The following is a 19,503-nucleotide window of genomic DNA, read 5'->3' as shown; positions in this document are numbered from 1 at the left end:
GCCCAACAGGGTAAAGGTAAGGTTGCTATAGTCCCAGTGGAGCGTAGGCTGCTGTCTTGTTAGAGACGGAGATGACAGGGGGTGGTTTATCCCGGGGGTCACAACACCTCAAGTGAGGGGAGAGGTTAAGAGGACAGTCTTTCATATAACTTCATCCGGTACAGGAATTGAACCTGTGCTGTTGGCATCACTCTGCATTTGTAAGTCAGCCATCCAGCCACCAGAGCTGTGTAAGAAAATTGAAAGCAAAGATTAAAATAAACAGGCCACACACAACAAGCAAAATTCAGAGGGATTATTGATTGAAAAAGATCAAAATGTTCTCCAAATTAGCTCCTAAATTCGGCCTATTGAGACTGCATTGACAAAAGTTGCTCTAAATCTACACTAGTCCCATTTACCTGGGCCGAGGTCCATAACCTTGAACGTTGTGGCATTTCAAGTGTTCATCCAAGTACTTTTAAAAGATTGTGAGGTTTCCTGCCTCAACTATTCTCCCAGGCAGTGCATTCCAGATTCCCATCACCTTCTGGGTAAAAATGTTTTTCCTCAAATCCCCTTTAAACATCCTGCCTTTTACCTTAAAACTATTCCCCCCTGTTATTGACCATTCAATAAGGGGAACAGTTGCTTTCTGGCAGGCCTGTCCATGCTGCTCATAATTTTATACACCTCAATCAGGTCCCCTCTCAGCCTTCACTGCCCTGAAGAAAACAACCTGAGCTTATCCACCCTCTTCATAGCTAAACGGCCCTATGCCAGGCAACACCCTGATTAATCTCCTCCACACCCCCTCCAGTGCAATCACATCCTTCCTATAATGTGGCGACTAGAATTGCACAAAGTACTCCAGCCGTGGCCTAACCAAAGTTTTGTACAGCACTTGTTCTGCATTCTTTGCAACCAACATTAAACTCTTGAAAATTAACTATGCTAATTAGACTCGTAGTTTCAAAATTCTATTTCTAATAGTGAATGATTGAGTTTATAAAAACATGTTATCATTACATTATCCACAGACAACTTGAAGACTCAAGGCCCAGTCATTACATGGAACACTGGAACACACACTCTGCCATTGTTTCACAGGCCTGTTCCTTCTCCTCACGATCTTTTAGTGCTGGTATGAAAGAAAATTCAGCTTTTGACCTTTTTTATATTACAATTTTTAAAAATTTACATTTGTATTGTCAAAATATTTGTATGACAAGGTACACCATTCACAAAAGTCACTGAAAGAGATACATAACTGTGTAAAGGGAGAATTTATCTGATGGATTTATATTTGGTCTTGATTACTTTTGGAACTTTGTGTTTCTGAAATGTCATGTTGCCCTTGGAGTGCTCGATATTGACTCCAGAGACCTAATGAAGCATCAAGTGAAACATAGGCGAGGGAACCTCTACTTTTTACCACCTACTTCCCTCCTCCACTGAGTAATTCATACACTTTTATGTTGAACACTATTTGGAAGAAGCACTGAGGGAAAAAGGCACAGTTTATATTTCTGAGGAAGGGTCATTCGACCCAAAACGTGAACTATGATTTCTCTTCACAGGTGCTGCCAGACCTGCTGAGCATTTCCAGCAATTTCTGTTTTTGTTTCTGATTTACAGCATCCATAGTTATTTTTCAATTTTTACAGTTTATACTCTCACTGGAGGAGTTCAATATCCAACACCAAGGTTGACTCAGTAACACTGAGTTCATTGTATTGGTTGAGTTCTTGAGTAAGTATCTTTCAAGCAGTGTCATGAGAGAGCCAAAATGAGGAAAAAATTTGTTGCATGACAAAATAGGTATGACAACCACAAAGTCCTTGTGGCAATGAAATCTCAGAGTCACACTGTGGATAAGCTTCATTGTGTCATGTAACACTGCCACCATGCTACATTAAACAGTTTCAGAATATATCTAGCAGAGTCAATAAAGACATTGATGCAGTGCTGTGGTCCACCAACAGCAACGAAACTATGCTCCATCAGAATTTGTAACCTCACAGCCCAGCATATCCCTCATTCTACCATGAATGCCAAGACAAAGGACCAACCCTGATCCAATGAGAATGTGGAAGAGCATTCCAGGAGCAGCACCGGGCATATATTAAAACAAGAAACTGAACAGATATAGCTACAATATGCATGTCAAACAGTTGAAGTATCACACAGTTGGGTGATCCCACAACTTATTAAACATTTTAAAATATTGTACATCTAGTTGTGCATGGTTGTGGATTGTTGAATACCTACTGGGTGGAGAATGTTCAATAAACAGCCTTAGCCTCAAAAACAGTTTGTGAGTGCAGAAGATGAGGCATAAGTGTTCTCAACCACCTTCAGCCTGAAGTGCTGAATGATTCCATCTCCACCTGACGTCCCCATCATCACACATGTCAGTCTTTGGTAAAGGTAATTCACACCACAGGAACAGCATGAGATACAGAAGTGGCTATGGTCCCAGACTGTAGTGTTTAAGACTTGTGTTTCAGAATAAGTTGTTGGCTGAGCCAATTTATTCCAGTAAACACTAACATCAACTGAACAATGTAGAAAATTTGACTGGTATGTCCTGTCCTCAAAAAGCAGGATAAATTCAATTCAGCCAATTACCCTGACATCACTCTATATTTAACCATCAACAAAGTGATGAAAAGTCTCATCAAAGATGTTATCAAGCAGCACTTATGCAGCAATGATCTGCTCACCAACATTCAGCTTTAGTTCTGCCAGGACAGTCCAGTCTTCATTAATTGACACTTGTTCCTATATTTCCATGTTGCACTGTGTCATGACCAGGGATCAGAACCCTGAAACACTGTGGACATTTTTAACTTATGATTCCAAAATGTGTTTTTCTAAAAGATCATTGATACAGCCAAAAATGGCAATTGATATAAATTAAGTAGCTATCTGGGAAGAGAGAGATTGATGGAATGCAATACCGAACGTGTCAAAGAAACTTCAAACAGACTGGACTGTAATTTCTTGTGACAACAAAGATAACAAGAGGCTGATGATACCCTTGGCAGCAGCAAGCTTTCCCCTCTGTCCTCTGTCACAAACTGCAGATGCATTTACCGGTTTGTCCTTTGACGTATACACCAGTACAGAGGTTAAAAAGCCAGTTAGCTCTCTTGGAATGTAATGATGAGACTGAACGCTTTCATGTATCCCAGCCTGTGTCTGAGCATCAGTGTGCTTAGACCCTGTTGCCCTAATAGATAACATTGGTTGGTCAGGGGTATTTTCAGATACCAGCATTAGCAAAAGTTGCTTTTGGAAGTAAAATCAAGTACTTTATTGTTCATTTAATTAAACTGGCTATTACATCTCCATTATTTCTTAGTGGACAGTTGGATTGCAGTTACGCCCATTTTTGGCAATAATAAGAGTAGTGTATCACTGATCCAGTCACAGATAGGCAATATGAACGTATGATATTGAAACTGCAAAAGTAAAGGAATACAATCTGTATGTTCTGCTGTGAAAGCATGAAGTTTACATTTTTAACTTGACTCTGGAAGTTGATTGTTATGAAGCAAAAGCTTATTCTTTGATATGTATTTTTGGTTTAAGCCTGGTGAACACTTATATAACAGATGGGAGTCATATGGAGATGCTACGGTGAGACTCAGTCTGTTCACTGGCAGCAGACCCAAGGTTTTTATTGCACCAGATTCTCCAGTCAACACAGATACAATTAAAGAATGGCCTGATGTAAGTACGGTATTTGATAAAGCCCCTGTTTCGCAGTGGGAAAGGTTGCTATGAAATGTGAAAACTTGCAAATTTGTAAGAAAGCATGCTATATTTATTAAAGTTTTTATTTTAAAATTTAATTTTAACAATTTTATTCACACATAACATATAAATAATATGATATAAAATATATTCCAGTTTGTTAATGTCCAGGGTGCATCCAGGGGAGCAGCAGCCAAAAACCAGGGACCGCGGCCTTGCACCACGGTATCTAGGCAACGCTGTGTTGCAGGAGACATGCACTGTTCCTGAATATAAAAGTCATTAAACATTTAATTAGCCCACATTGTCAGATGGCTTATACCTTCATCACTGGATCATAAATAGGCATATAGTGTAGCCCATCAAACAGTCAACAGAAATTAATTCTTATTCTTTCTACAGCTGTATGTTTGGAGATTTGATGATTAATGTACATTTCTTTTTAATTGACTTTTACTTTTCTTCCTTGCATTTGTTGATTTATATTTTATTGCCTTTCAGTTATTTTTTAAAAATTGTCTTTACTCTCCTGTCACAAACAGTGATGTGAGCTATAATGTGATTCACAAAAGAACGGGCGGCACGGTGGCACAGTGGTTAGCACTGCTGCCTCGCAGCGCCAGAGACCCGGGTTCAATTCCCGTCTCAGGCGACCGACTGTGTGGAGTTTGCACATTCTCCCCGTGTCTGCGTGGGTTTCCTCCGGGTGCTCCGGTTTCCTCCCACAGTCCAAAGATGTGCAGGTCAGGTGAATTGGCCATGCTAAATTCTCCGTAGTGTTAGATAAGGGGTAAATCTAGGGGTATTGGGTGGGTTGCGCTTCGGCGGGTCGGTGTGGACTTGTTGGGCCGAAGGGCCTGTTTCCACACTGTAAGTAATCTAATCTAATCTAATCTAATGTTGTTGAGGTGAACAATCCTTTGGAAATTTTCTTATCTTCCGGGAGTTGGAGGGGAATTTGAAAACACAGGGCTTGGAATCACAGGACTGAGAAATGGGGCTGGGGATCAGGGGTTCAAGTGAATTGGGAGACAAGAGGAGGGAGGCAGGTCTGGAGTTCTTTGAAGGGGACAGGCCACAGGCAATGTTGCACTGAGGATCAGGGTACAGAGTGTGGGCAGTGGAAATCAAGAGGAACATAGAACATAGAACATTACAGTGCAGTACAGGCCCTTCGGCCCTCGATGTAGCGCTGACCTGTCATACCAATCCTAAGCCCATCTAACTTACACTATTCCATGTACGTTCATGAAGAACAGGAAATATAGTTGATTCCTAGGCTGAACATAGAAGGTGACAAGGAACCCTAGAGACTCTTAACTGTCCAATTAGTGTCTGTTTACAGAACAACATTGTAACTGAGAAGGAAAAATGAACTTATCTATTATTGATTTATAATGTACATTCTTTGTATTATTTAGGTTGCATACATTTATCAGGTAAGGCCATACCCTCTATCTGCACCATTTAATGCAGGAGATGGATTTGATTTGTACATTGATGGGGCTCGCTTTCTCCCAGATGCTGTTACCATTAGCAGAGTTACAGGTCGTATCTTTGATCGGAACTACAACCAGTGAGTATGGGTTGATGTGTAAAGAAGCCATTTGGAATAGAATATGACACGGATTTTTGTTTAATGAAATATTTTGTTTTCATTAAGTATTGATTCAATTGCTGAAAGAGCACTGTCACTAATTGAGACAGTAGTTTTCATTCGCAGAAATGACTTTTGTATTAATCTAAGTCACTGAGGGCCTCTAGTGGCAATATACCAGGCAGCTATGTTGGCTTGGTAGGTACACCTCAATTTAAGCAATGAAAGAAAACTGCTTGTCCTGTCCGCTTGGATTGTGCTGGTGCACTATTTTCATCCATGAAGCTATGTATACAACACATCCACCAGGAATACTGCACCTGTAGTGTATTTTTAGGATCATTTCACTTATATCATAGGCAGCAAAGGAAGTGCTGAGTCACATGAGTTGAATTTACACTCAGATGTGTCAGTTTGCACCATTATGAAGTCTGTATACCTTTAGCTAATGTGAATTGGGGCAGTGATATAACCACAAATTAGTGTAAGTGTCTGATATTAAAGAGGACAAAGAATTCAGTCGGGGTTCTCACAGAGATGACGATCTTGACTGTAAAGTGATCTGGGTGACCTCAAGGTTGTCTCTGATATTCCAGTGGATAAGTTAGCCTGTGATTCAATTGTCTGGTCTTGTGCATGAAGACTAGTCACTAAGTCAGTTGATGATACTTGACACCAATTAAATTGCATACTGACACAGCACAGCAATACCTTTATGAGGAAGCAAGAGGAACCTATAGGAATTAAAAAGCTTAATGTTTGACAAGCCTTTGTAACAACTTGAGCTGAAAAATGTGTTGCTGGAAAAGCGCAGCAGGTCAGGCAGCATCCAAGGAGCAAGAGTGTAGGATGCTGCCTGACCTGCTGCGCTTTTCCAGCAACACATTTTTCAGCTCTGATCTCCAGCATCTGCAGTCCTCATTTTCTCCTAGTTGTTTGTAACAACTTCCTTTATACTACAACTGATGCTTGTCGTGACCAAAGTGAGACCACCAAATAGCCTTGATAAAAGTGGGTTCCACTTCATTTGCCAATTTGAACATTTTGTGTTTAACTACTTGGTAAACACTGTAATACTGGAGAAATACAGAAATAAGAGGTTTAACTGGATCACTCTACAACACAGTTAAACATAAGACGAGACAAATGTTCACAGCTTTGCCTATCTATTTGAACTTTTGCCCTTCTCATTTAGAAAGGCAGCAAGTTAAGGGTAAGCAAAGCATCATAGAGTTGCATAAAATACTTGAATTTATAGTCATAGTTCCTTTTTTTGTAATTTCCCAGTTTTTGTGAGGAGAGGGATAGGCGCTACTTCCTTCCATCCATTTGAATTGATTTGATGAATGTCAAAATGAGTAGACTAATGTCCTATCCCATATTTTTCATCATACTGCCCAGATTTTACCATTTTTATTCAAAGCAGTGAAGAAATTCGAAAACAATTGATAAAGCTTTCAGCTTCTTAAATGTTTAACAATCATGCCAGGTTTATCGAAAAGATTACCATTATGAAATGAACTAGACATGTCAACAGATGAATTATTTGTGTCTTGTGAATTGATAAGTACTGAAGAATTCTCTAACTGAACTTCTCAGTTTGTATAATTTCACGTATTTTTCAACATATTTCTTTTCTATTTTGTCAAAGAATCGGTCCAGACATAGCTACAAAGATTGACTTGAACAGCAACATATTCCGACCCTTTTACAATTACCATGTAGAAATCAGGAACCCACAAATATCGCCATCAGCCACATTGTTACTGAAGGTGACTATGAATCATGATTGTTTATTGTATATTGGCAGAAAAAAAAGTAGAAAAAAAAATCACAAGCATAACTGGAGGACTAGCAAACATGAAAGGAATCAAGAAATGAAAATAGAAATCAATTTTAATTCTGTAAGTGAATGGCTTTTGAATAAGTTAAAATCAGGTCCTAGATTTTGCTTAACATGTCAAATCATGTAATTTCTCAATAAAAATGTATAATTAATTACACTGCTCAGTTAGATTAATAGAAATTTACAAATACCATACTAAAATGGTTTTCTATTCATAATCTAGCTACTCTGAGTTTAGCATTATGTTTAGTTATTATTACCAAACCATAAAGGAAAAAAATTCATAAAGACAGTGCAGAAACCATCCACAACATTAATTCCAGTATCCACTAGTCTTTCAAATTATTCACTGTGCTTAACATATTGCCATTCATTAAAAGCGTTGTTTTGTAGGTTTACTCTATTGACAGATTCAGTTTGAGATTGGTCCTAATTGGCTGGGCAGCTCTGAATATTTTTGTGGAGTCAGGCTATGAAACAAGCCCAAAAGTGGATTCTGCAGTAGTTCAGGTAAATAATATTGAACATGCAAAATTTGACAGATGATATTTCTTAATTAAACACTAATGGTAAAGCAAGTTTTCTATTTTGGCATCAATGTCAAAAGATATTGCGTCAATGTATCCTGTTTTACCATTATCCTAGATTCCTTGACAGCAAGGTTGGAATGATCCAAGCTGCGGAAGTCTCTGTCAATGCCATCAGAGAAGCTGCCTGGTCAACCTCCTTTGCAATAAGTCATAGAGTCATAGAGATGTACAGAATGGAAACAGACTCATCGGGCCAATTCTTCCATGCTGACTATATATCCTAAATTTGCCAGCGTTTGGCCTATATCCTTCTAAACTCTTCCTATTCATATACCCATCCAGATGCCTTTTACATGTTGTAATTGTACCAGCCTCCACCACTTCCTTTGGCCAGGTCATTCCATAGATGCACCACCTCTGTGTGCAGAAGTTGCTCCTCAGGTCTCTATTAAATTTTTCTCCCCTCACTTTAAACCTATGTCCTCTAGTTTTTGGATTCCCCCACCCTGAGGAAAAGTCTTGGGTAAATTTCTTTTTTTATTCCTTTCTTGCTCTTTTCTTTCTGAAGATCTTTCCCGGTTTCCTCCATCACTTCTTAATCTGGCGCCAAAGTTAAACAAGGAGTTTACTGGACTTTGCATCTTTCAAAAACAATTTTATTTATCTCAACAGTCAATATGTGCATTGATACATGGGTTTTAACGTGTAGAAAAAGAAAACAACATATATACCTGAAATATTGTCAGAATTAATGTTTGCATGGTTTTTTCACATTATAATCCTTTAAATTTATCACTGGCACAAAGATTAATTATTTTCATTCATATGTATATCGTGCACAAATTACTTACTGTGCCAATTCTCTTAGTGCTTTAGCTTCCCTGCCTAAGAAGATATTGTCCTGTGTCCATGCTTCTGTTTTATTCTGATTAGACATTGAGAGGTGTTCAAGAGTTATGTAATTTCAGACATGAATAGTCAATAAGAATGTCCCCATTATACAGCCTTCTAATAATTGATCGAATAGAATTAGATCTTATTGTCATGTGTACTCAAGTACTGAAATACAGGGAGTACAGTCAAAGTTGTACAAAGTCACCATTCCTGGCACCACCTACCTAGGTACAAAATCTCTGGTACAAAGTAAAAAAAAAAGGAAATATGTTTAAATTTCAACATTAAAGTCTTTCGTAATATAAAGGAGAAAAATAAAGAAATAAAGAATTCATCAGCGATGTGTCTGTGATCCTGTGCCTCCATTCACGTCAAGCGTGGGTCACAGACAGGACTGTGAAATTGTGAATGTGATTGGCTGAAATGAATGCATGAATAGATATGTATGGGAATATTGCATGTTGTTGGGATTAAGGAATCACACCACTCTGTTTCGTCTAAACTTTCTGAACAGTCAACAGCACAACTCGTGCTTCTAAGGAAAGAAAACTAACAAATGCTGGTAACAATCTTGTGAAAGTAAGTCTGGATTGTGAATCGAACATTACCTAACCCTTTATTTTCACAAGAGCAACGACAATTTCTATTCACACAGTATGTTTGACACACTGAAATGAACTGAGACATTTCACAGGACCATTATAAGAGAAAAGATATCACCGAGTCACCTCAGAGATTATTAGGCCAAATGATCGAAAGCTTGGTCATAGAGTCATAGAGATCTACAGCACGAAACCAGACCCTTCGGTCCAACTTGTTGATGCTGACCAGATACCTTAAATTAATCTAGTCCCATTTGCCAGGACTTAGCCCATATCTCAGTAAACCCTTCCTTTTCATATACCCATCCAGATGCTCTGTAAATAATGTAATTACACCAGCCTCCACCACTTCCTCTGGCAGCTCATTCCATACATGCACCACCCTCTGCGTGAAAAGTTGTCCCTTAGGTCCCTTTTTAAATTTATCCCCTCTCACCCTAAACCTATGCCCCCTAGTTCTGGATTCTCCACCCCAAGGTAAAGGTCTTGTCTATTTACCCTATCCATGACCCTCATGATTTTATAAACCTCAATAAGGTCAGCCTCTGATGCTCCAGGGAAAACAGCCCCAGCCTGTTCAGCTTCTCCCGACAGCTCAAATTCTCCAAGCCTGGCAACACCCTCATAAATCTTTTTGGAACCCTTTGAAGTTTCACAAAATCCTTACTAGAGGAAGGAGACCAGAATTGCACACAATATTCCAAAGGTGGCCTAACCAAAGTCCTAAACAGCTGCAACATGACCTCCCAACTCCTACACTCAATGGTCTGACCAATAAAGGAAAGCATACCAAATGCCTTCTTCACTATCCTACTTACCTGCGACTTGGTAAAAGGGATATGTTGAAAAAAATCTATTAAAGGGGAAGTTAGGTGGAGAGATTGAGGGGGGGTGGGGGGGGTGGAATTCAACACCTAGGGCCTAGGCAAAGGGCCTGCCCGCCAATGACAGTGTAATTAAATTTGACATTGCACAAGAGGACAGTATTCGAGGAACACAGGTATCTCAGAGTGAAGGGATAGGAGACAGGAAGGTCCACTTACCTTATGGAAATAAGGCCACATTATGGAGATAATATCTGGTTGCTTCCCCCTTCTTGACTCTTTTTTTTCGTATTTCTACTTTTGCTTCTTTTTTTGGTTGTTATTTTTTAATTTGGGTTTTTGTATCTAAGATGGCACGAGTGAATGGTGGCTTTGAACACTTTTCACTGTTCCCCTGTACTTCTGTACTTGAATACACGTGACAATAAGACCTAATTCTAAATTCTAAAATGTAGGGAAAAGCAAGTCGACAGTGCGATTTGGAAACAAGGATGATAATTTTAAAAATCAGACTGTTGCTTGTCTGCAGGGTAATTTAGGGCAGTGGGCACAGCGGTGATATGAGGATGGAATTTAATATGAATGAAGACACAGGAGCAGAGATTTGGATAATTTCATGTTTATGCATGGTAGAGACCAGCTAGCAGTGTTGTTAAACTCCAGAGATAAGAAAGGCATGAATGAGGGTTTTTGCAAGAGATAAACTGAGACAATGGTAAGATTTAGAGTTATAGAGTCATTTAGAATGGTAACAGACCCTTTGGTCCAACAAGTCCAAGCCAAACATAATCCCAAACTAAATTAGTCCACTTGCCTGCACGTGGCCCATATTCCTCCAAAACTTTCCTTTTCATGAACTTATCCGAATGTCTTTAAACATTGCAACTGTATCTGCATCCACCATTTTCTCTAGAAGTCATTCCAACACTAACCACTCTGTGTAAAAATGTTGCCCCCTTGTCTTTTTTAAATCTTTCTCCGCTCACATTATGTCCCCTAATTTTGAACATCCCCATCCGAGATAAAAGACCCTTGACATTCACCTTAGCTATGGTCCTCATGATTTTATAAACCTCAATAAGGTCTCCTCTTGACCTCCTTTGCTTCAATGAAAAAAGTCCCAGCCTTTCCAGTCTATTTTTATATCCCAAGCACTCCATTCCCAGCAACATCCCGGTAAACTTTTCCGAACCCTCTCCAGTTTAATAATATCCTTCCAATGACAGAGTGACCTGAACTGCACACAGTACTCCAAAAGACGCCTTATCAACGTCCTATAAAACCTCAACATGACATCCCAACTCCTATACCCAAAGGTCTGAGCAATGAAGGCGAATATAGGTCATTATAGTGATAGTTCATGATCCTACCAAATACAGGAAATATTTGGTCTAGTCAGATCCTAGATTGAAACCTAGTTTAAGAGATTATATTGTGTTTTGCTTTGGTTTAAACAAAATGGTTTTTCACTAATACGTACGCATGGAATGCTGCAGATTTTGTTCAACATTAAAACAGAAGTTTATTTACAAAAGAATTGAAGATAAAAGAGAATAAACCAAAGTAACTACTTCTAACTCAAATTCAAAGATTTTAAGCACACCATACAAGCGTAATCCTATTAATCCTAAAACAACTCTTCAACAGCTCTCATACAATATCCAAAACACATTCCTAAGATAGTACAGTATACAAAAACACAGCTGATATAGTACTTACATCAAAATCCTTGTCTCTAACATCTCCATAGGTTTAAGTCACTTATGACTTTAACTCACGGACTGCAACTGTAGATAGCTTCTTCCTGGAGCTGTTATATATCTGAGTTTAAATATATGCAACATTGAATAACCTATTCAGAGTTTTATCCCAACACGTGTGGTCTGGGACTAACACTAACTCTTTACTCTAAAATAATTTCACTATTCTCTTCTCCTCCCAGGAGTACTGGTCTATTCAACCATCTTCATTCAAGGACTACACAAGGTTCCTCAAAACGCAGAGGAGCTAAAATAAAACATCTCTCCCTCTAAGCTATGGGTATTTCCCTTAAGCTTATGAAAAACCTCACCTGATTTTCTAAAATGGAATTTGTTTAACTTGTTCAGCCATAAACCCCTATCAATGTACACACCTGCTGGGTCAGATTTTACAAAGAGTGACAATCTTATGTACATTGCCACTCCTCCCTTTTTAATGAAAAGAAGAAGCTCCATTTTTCTGAGATGAGATTTTGATCAGGATTCCTTCAAAAAATGTGCAGCTATACCCCCATTCTGACAGTTCTTATGAAGTGTAGAGCGGTCAGGAGGAGACTAACTATGTCCCCCTGCATCACAGTCTGCTGTTGTATTCTGACATTTAAAGGTTTAGGCAGAATCATTGACAGTTACTGTGAAACAATAAGTGCAGATAAAAAGTGTGCTGTTAGAATACTGGGATGATAGGGTAGCAGGCAGGTAGGTAGAATGTCATTGTGCCAGTAAATAGAGTGGCAGCTGGATAGGCTGTCAAGTGAGCAATATATAGAGGTAGGACAGCATGTGATATAGGATAGGTGCCAGGCAACTCAGCTGCTGGGAGGGTAGCATCCCAGAGTGCTAGATAAGTAAGATGCCAGCTGGGTACTGGGTAGGGACTGGAATAAGATGTCAGATTTGTAGGTGATAGTGTGGGCAGGTACGTAGGGTACCAGATGGTTAGGGAGTCAGGTAAGTTAGATGGCAGCTGGGTTGGGGTAGGATGCCAAAGGGTTTTGTGCCAGTTGCTTTGAATACTGAGTGGAAAGATGTCAAATGCCAAGTGATCAGGGTGAAAGGTGACAAGGGGATCAGGTAAGTTATGCAGTGTTTAGGGAATGTTAGGGTCGGAGGGAGAAAATGGGTTCAATGGGGATATGTGAAGGGTGGGGGTCAGGTGCTGTGACAGTGGGAAATTCCAGTCTGGCAGTGGGGTCAGGGGGTCAGATATGGAGTGGGAGAAGAAGGTTGGGACACATGGGCAGAAGGGGCTTCATGTCCAGCTGTTGGTGAAGCGGAATCAGGGAGAAGGGGATGGAGATTCAGAACCTGATGGTTGACAGAGGGTGGATATTGAGCGACGGAAGTTGGCAGTCAGGTCCAGGGAGGGTATAGGGAGTCAGGGCAGGGTCTGTCGTGGGGGAGGTGTGATTGTTGAGGTAAGTATGCAGTCAATTGAATACTTACTCCAGAGTTAGATTATGTATTTAATAGTTGGGGCCACCGGCATCAGAGCTGACACACTTCAGGCATCATATTGGGTACCATACTAGACCAACACTTGCCCCACATCCATGTCGCTGCCTCACCAAGAGTCCCAATCTGGCCACCCTCCTCCGCAATGCCACCTTCTCTGCTGTCACTGACAGGAAGAAGATGAAGAAAGAAAAAGAAAGAAGACAGAAAGGGTAAGGGAAGTATGAAGGAAGCAGCCTGTCTGGAGTGGATGGGCCCAGGACCCCAAATGCTGCCTACCTTTCCGGTGCTGCCACCTTGGAACCTCACAGTTTACATCGCAGTAGCACATATGTAATGTTAGAAGCTCACCTCAGGATCAAATGTAACACCAAGGGTATAAAGAGAGCACTTAATCTCAGACTGTTGCCAGAGAGAAGGATGGAGTCAGTAACTTGGGAATGGAGTTTGGAGTGAGGACTGAAAACAATGATGCCAGCCTTCCTAATATTTAACTGGCAGAACTTTCTGTTTATCCAATGCTGTGGTCACAGCTCACAGCTCTTTACTGATTTTCTTGCCTTCTCTCAGAGGAAATGGCTTATCAGATTTCACAGAATAAAATAGAAATTATATATATTAAACCTGCTACGTTAGGTATGTTGTTGCATTGAAGTGCATAAGTTTTCAAAATAGCAATTGTATAACTGTCATAGATTGCGTGCCATTAAATGCATTCATATTTCATGTACTCCTTTAATTTAGAATTCCAGCTGAAGTTTTCAGTATACTTGATTTATTCATGTTTTGTCCATTAGATCTCTCTGAATGAAGGCCCTCACCAGCTACGGCTTTACTATGATGGCCCTGACCCCGATAAGCCATTATCAGTTAATGCTGTTACACTTAGAGGAAGGTAAGTAAATTCCGGGTTGAAAATGATGAATTAACAATTTAAAATATGAAAAATATGTAATCTTGTTCTTGCAGCTTTGAATTGTGCAGGGTTCTTATGGTGAGAGAGCTGGCTGCAATCCTAGTCTTGCCTAATAATGGAAACTTGGCTGTTTCAGTTCATTAGTCAGTCCAACATAACAGAACACTTCAAAAATGTGAGGAGGAGTGTTTTCATTCAGTTGGTGCAGGAAAATGCCAATAGCAAAGGTTGCTGAACTGCCTGAACTGACAACACAATTGTTGTGAAGATTAAGGTCAATGGTATTGTGAGTACTGCAATGTTTAAGGGTGGGGTAGATGGATAGATGGCTAAAGGGTAGAAATTAGAGAAAAAAGATAGCAAGGTGCAGCTAATAGTGTATCTGAAGGATCATAGAATCCCTATAGTGTGGAAGCAGGATGGTCAGCCAATCATGTCCACACCAACAGTCCGAAGAGCAGCCCACCCAGACCCACACCCCTACCCTATTACCCTGCATTTCCCACGGCTAATCCACTTAGTCTACACATCCCTGGACATTATGGGCAACTTAGCAATAAAGCTATTGGGATTTAGCATGGCCAATCCACCTAACCTGCATATCTTTGGAAATTGGGAGGAAACTGGAGGACCCAGATGGGACCCACGCAGTCGCGGGGGAGAATGTGCAAACTCTACATAGACAGCTGACTGAGGGTGGATTCAAACCTGGGTCCCTGGTGCTGTAAGACCACAGCGCTAACCACTGAGCCACTGTGCTGCTTTTGATGAGGTCTTTGTTCTTTTTTACAATGATAAATGAACTCAGCCAGACATGAATATCAAAATTTGCTGACAGTTTGGGTACATGTCAAACTGTGCAGAAGACTAAAAATATGGTCAGCTTTAGGGACTGGGTAAATAGGTTCTAGTTTAGTTCAATTAGATCAAAGAACAGAGATGGGATGCAATCGAAATGGTAAAATTCTCAATGGAATGAAGGAGCAAATACTTAGAAGTATGTGGACTGATCTGTGAAAGCAGCAAAGTAAAATTCATCTCACAAGTGAGACATCAAGTTAATAGGTAAGAACATTAAACACAGAAGCCAAGAGGTGGTGATTAATATATACTGCACCATTAGAGTGTTATATGCTATAATGGGTACTCCATTATATAGAGAATATTAAGGTCATGAGAAAAGGCATAAGACACAGTTCCCAGGATGGCATCAGGAATAAAATGATATAGTTATGCTGAAAAAAAATTAAAATTCTAGTAATAAGCTCAGTGGAAGAGGGAGGCCATTGTGAATCTAACAGAAGTTTTCAACATTGAGATGGTAAATGGTGGGGTATAATTAGAATTGGTTTGTAAATTGCTGTCAATGGTTTTGAAAGACTACGGAAGGGGAAACTGTTTCTTGTGGCAGAGGGGCCATAACCTTAGATACAGATTTAAAGTGATTGGCAACATAATGAGAGGTCTCATGAAGAAACAATATTTTAAACACTAAATTTGTATATGGATGCATTGCCTGAAGTATATTCAATTTCAATATTTAAAAGAGTACTGGATAAATACTTGGCAGGGAAACATTTACTGAACCATGAAGAAAGAGAGGGGCAATGGGACTAATCAGTTAATTGTACCAAAGAACAAACACCAGGAATGGTATTGTCCAAACAGCCACCTTCTTGCTGTGGCACTCTATGTTTGTAACAATTATTGATGATTTTTCTATTCCTCAAGGCCATTGCCAATTATTATTCCTTCCTTTTTAGGTATATCCCATGTGCTACATTATTAGTCAGATTGGTGAAAGCACAGGTTGACAAGAAGCTCCAAGCTCTAGAAAGAAACAATGTTCCCAAAACTGAATGGGTTGAACTTGGTCTTTTCCAGCCCATGCCGAACTATGATGATAAAGTGTACTTTTCTGATAAAGTCAGACCAACCGTAGGTGAAAATGAGCTCTACCATGCTATGGTTAATAGGTGAGTCAACTGAAAATTTTTTGAACTGCTTACTTAACATGCAAGCTGTTTGCAATTGCAAGTAGAGTTTTTTGATGCTCTAATTGTCTATTGCACTAATGATGCCATACAAATCGCTCACACAGAAAGTCAGCTACAAAGACTTATGGATTTTTTTCTATTTTACTGTGAGCACCAAGAAACTGTGGGTCTGGAATAGGGTATCACATCCCATCTTTGATCACTTTAAATATCACTTTGCTGGAAGTGGTCAGCAAATTGTATTGTCCTAGGTCCACAATGACAGAAAATCTGCCTTTTGATGCAAAACCTGATACATGCAAACAGAAAGCAGTTACCAGCTTTGATTGTTGACATGTACATGTAGTAAAATTGCAACCACGAGGCCTGAATTCCTATCACCTTATATCTGGATGGGAGATCTGGATGACTTCGAGTCATAGAGATGGAAACAGACCCTTCAGTCCCTTCAGTTCGAACATGCTGACTAGATATCCCAATCCAATCTAGTTCCATCTACCAGCACCGGGCCCATATCCCTCCAAACCCTTCCTATTCATATACCCATCCAAATGCCTTTTAATTATTGCAATTGTACCAGCCTCCACCACTTTCTCTAGCAGCTCATTCCATACCCGTACCACCCTCTGCGTGAAAAAGTTGCCCCTGAGGTCTCTTTTATATCTTTCCCCTCTCACCCTAAACCTATGCCCTCTAGTTCTGGACTCCCCACGCCAGGGAAAAGACTTTGTCTCTTTATCCTATCCATGCCCCTCATAATTTTGTAAACCTCTATAAGGTCACCCCTGAGCCACTGAGAGAGGAAGCTCAACAACGTTTATCTTTGCTGTATGTGGCATATTCTGGATATTTCATGGACGGATAAAATCATGAATGCAGTGGTCCCTGCAGATGTAAATAAACTCCAAGCAGATTAGCACACAAGATGAGGCAAATTCACTGGCTGGGGCACTTTCACAGAATAGAATAGAAATGTTTGCCCAAGGATTTTCAGTATGGATGTGATATGGAGCTAGGCCAGGAGAGGAAATCAAAGCTCAGCAATATTTGCAAATGGGCCTAGTAGGCCTTAAATATTGATCTTCATGCCTGGGAGACATCAACTGATGGCAGAGGGAATTAATAAAATAACATGTGGCTGGTGCCAAAATGATGATCAATGACCACAGCTTGTTTGGCGTTTGCTGCCAAAACCAGAAACAACAAACTAAAATGAAAGAAGCCGATCATTTTCATGTGCTGCACTTGTGCCAGAAGCCTGATTCTTGTAGATTAGCCTCTTCAGTCATCACCAAAAGTATACAGTTACCTCTTCCCAAATAACTTGATTGGCTGCACGACCATCATTTTATGTAACAAAAACAGAAATTGTTTGCAAAATTCAGCAGGTCTGGCAGTATCTATGGGAAGAAAGCAGAGTTAATGTTTTGTCTCTGGTCACTCTCCATTAGACCCGCTGAGCCCTCAATTTCTGTTTTTGTTTCAGATCTCCAGCAGCTCTTTGCTTTACCATGATCTTAAATGGATGGATAGCTGCTGATGATAGTTTTCTACATCTGACATTAGAGGGAAGTTTCATTCATTGTCCTTACTTTTTTCAAAAATAATATTAAACAGAAATGCTGCAGGGGCTGTGCAACGTATTATCTATGGTGTTGCTTTTCTAGAGAATGAATATTATGCTAAAAAGCACTACACAAATGGATGCTGACATCCATGCCACAAAATGCAAGACAAGAATCATCTCCAACAATAGTGAGTCCATCAATCAACTCTGCCACTGAATGGCTTTATCACCACTGAACCCTCCACTAACCTGGGAGCAGATTAGAAACTGAGCGAAATTCTGCAGCAACTAAATCACTTCTCAAAGCCTGTCCACCAACTATGAGACACAAGTCAGAAGTGTAATGGAATACTCCTCTCTTGCCTGGAAGAGTGCAATTCCAACAACGCAAAGAAGCTTCATATCATCCAGGACAAAATCCACATCTAAGTATTTGACAGTGTGACCTCAATGGTAGCAAAGTGATGAAAACTACTGCACTATGTTTAAAGACAAATAGTATTATTTTAGATTTTCACAGCTATACTGTCCCTTTCAGTTGGGCAATGAATATTAAGTAATATTTCCTTTAAGGACAAATCACTGGCTCTCAGTGACAATCTTACCCATGAACTGTTTTGTATTAGAAATTAGAACATTAACACGCCATAATGAGAAATCAAACAGTAATAATTTGAATAGAAATTATAAATAAAAGTTGTGAGACCTTTTCTCAATCCTTTCTGTAAAGAGATCTTTAAAAACGTTTACTTTGAGTACCCTCAGTTAAAGCACAAGATAAAAGAAATAGTTTCCGCTTATCACAGCAACAAAGCTTGATCCTTCCAAGAACAAAGAGAAACAATTTTGTCCTAACTACATTAAAGCAAATCTTTCAATCTGTATATATTTGTTGATCCTTTGCTCTTTCCCATTAAGTATTATGTTAGGTATACCTGAGAGCACTTTCCCAATTTAAATGGCTTCATTATGCACTAATGCAGAACTGGACCCATACAGCGCCTCAATATCAAGCTCCTATATGCTTATAATTTTGTTAAAATTTATGTTTACAGTATATGTGTGTGTGTCTCTCTCTCTTTTCCTCCCCACCTCCCCTCAACAGTTAAACAGCTAGAGTTATATTATTGGAGACTGCTAACTGATAAGTTATCTGGCAACTCTATTTCTAGTCAGCCCTCCATAACAAGAATTGCATCATGGGAAAAAAGATAAATAATTGCCTAATCACAAAAACCGATCACACCAAATAATGAGTGACAGCAAATGAATTATACATACGCAGAGATGGTTCCCAAGCCAGAGGTTTTTGCTTTTAATTTCCAATTGAAATTTTGTGGGAACAATCTAATTGTTGTGGTAAAACACCATCCAAGGCCACCAGCAAAGGCCTCTGCAAAACACTGTGCTACTTGATGGCAAGTTAAACAATGAAATGCAAAACTTTATTTTAAAATTATATTTTACCAACCTGTTCAGACATGCTATCGACACACCTGTGGAGCAGGGTGGACTTCTGGTCCAGAGACAGAAACACTACCACTGTGCCATTAGAGCCCCCTACTTGATGGTTGACACACCAAAAGCAACATTTTCATAAACAGATGTTCTTGGTTGCAGCCTGCTCTCGAATCTCAAATAAGTGTTCAAGTAGTACAATTTGCACATCAGACTACTAATTGATTGCAGTTTACAAAAATTACTGTTCATCATCCCAGATTTCTATTTACAAATCATACCCCTGCAATTGTTGTACTACAAACCTACAGGCTTC

The 19,503-nt window shown here is 39.6% G+C and overlaps 1 protein-coding gene across 1 annotated transcript in view; it reads left to right on the top strand.

Annotated features, from left to right (window-relative positions):
* Nucleotides 1-19,503, top strand: part of LOC122554308 — a 51,981-nt gene that overhangs the window by 18,412 nt on the left and 14,066 nt on the right. The window contains exons 3-9 of the mRNA XM_043699122.1: nucleotides 1,020-1,123; nucleotides 3,577-3,717; nucleotides 5,163-5,317; nucleotides 6,990-7,110; nucleotides 7,578-7,694; nucleotides 14,047-14,144; nucleotides 15,929-16,141. Coding sequence (XP_043555057.1) covers nucleotides 1,020-1,123; nucleotides 3,577-3,717; nucleotides 5,163-5,317; nucleotides 6,990-7,110; nucleotides 7,578-7,694; nucleotides 14,047-14,144; nucleotides 15,929-16,141 — 949 coding nt within the window. The remainder of the gene's footprint in view (nucleotides 1-1,019; nucleotides 1,124-3,576; nucleotides 3,718-5,162; nucleotides 5,318-6,989; nucleotides 7,111-7,577; nucleotides 7,695-14,046; nucleotides 14,145-15,928; nucleotides 16,142-19,503) is intronic.

This window comes from Chiloscyllium plagiosum, chromosome 11, assembly GCF_004010195.1.
Source record: "Chiloscyllium plagiosum isolate BGI_BamShark_2017 chromosome 11, ASM401019v2, whole genome shotgun sequence".
Classification (NCBI taxonomy): Eukaryota; Metazoa; Chordata; class Chondrichthyes; order Orectolobiformes; family Hemiscylliidae; genus Chiloscyllium; species Chiloscyllium plagiosum.
Note: the sequence above shows the minus strand (reverse complement) of the source record. Positions and strands in the feature narration are given on the sequence as shown.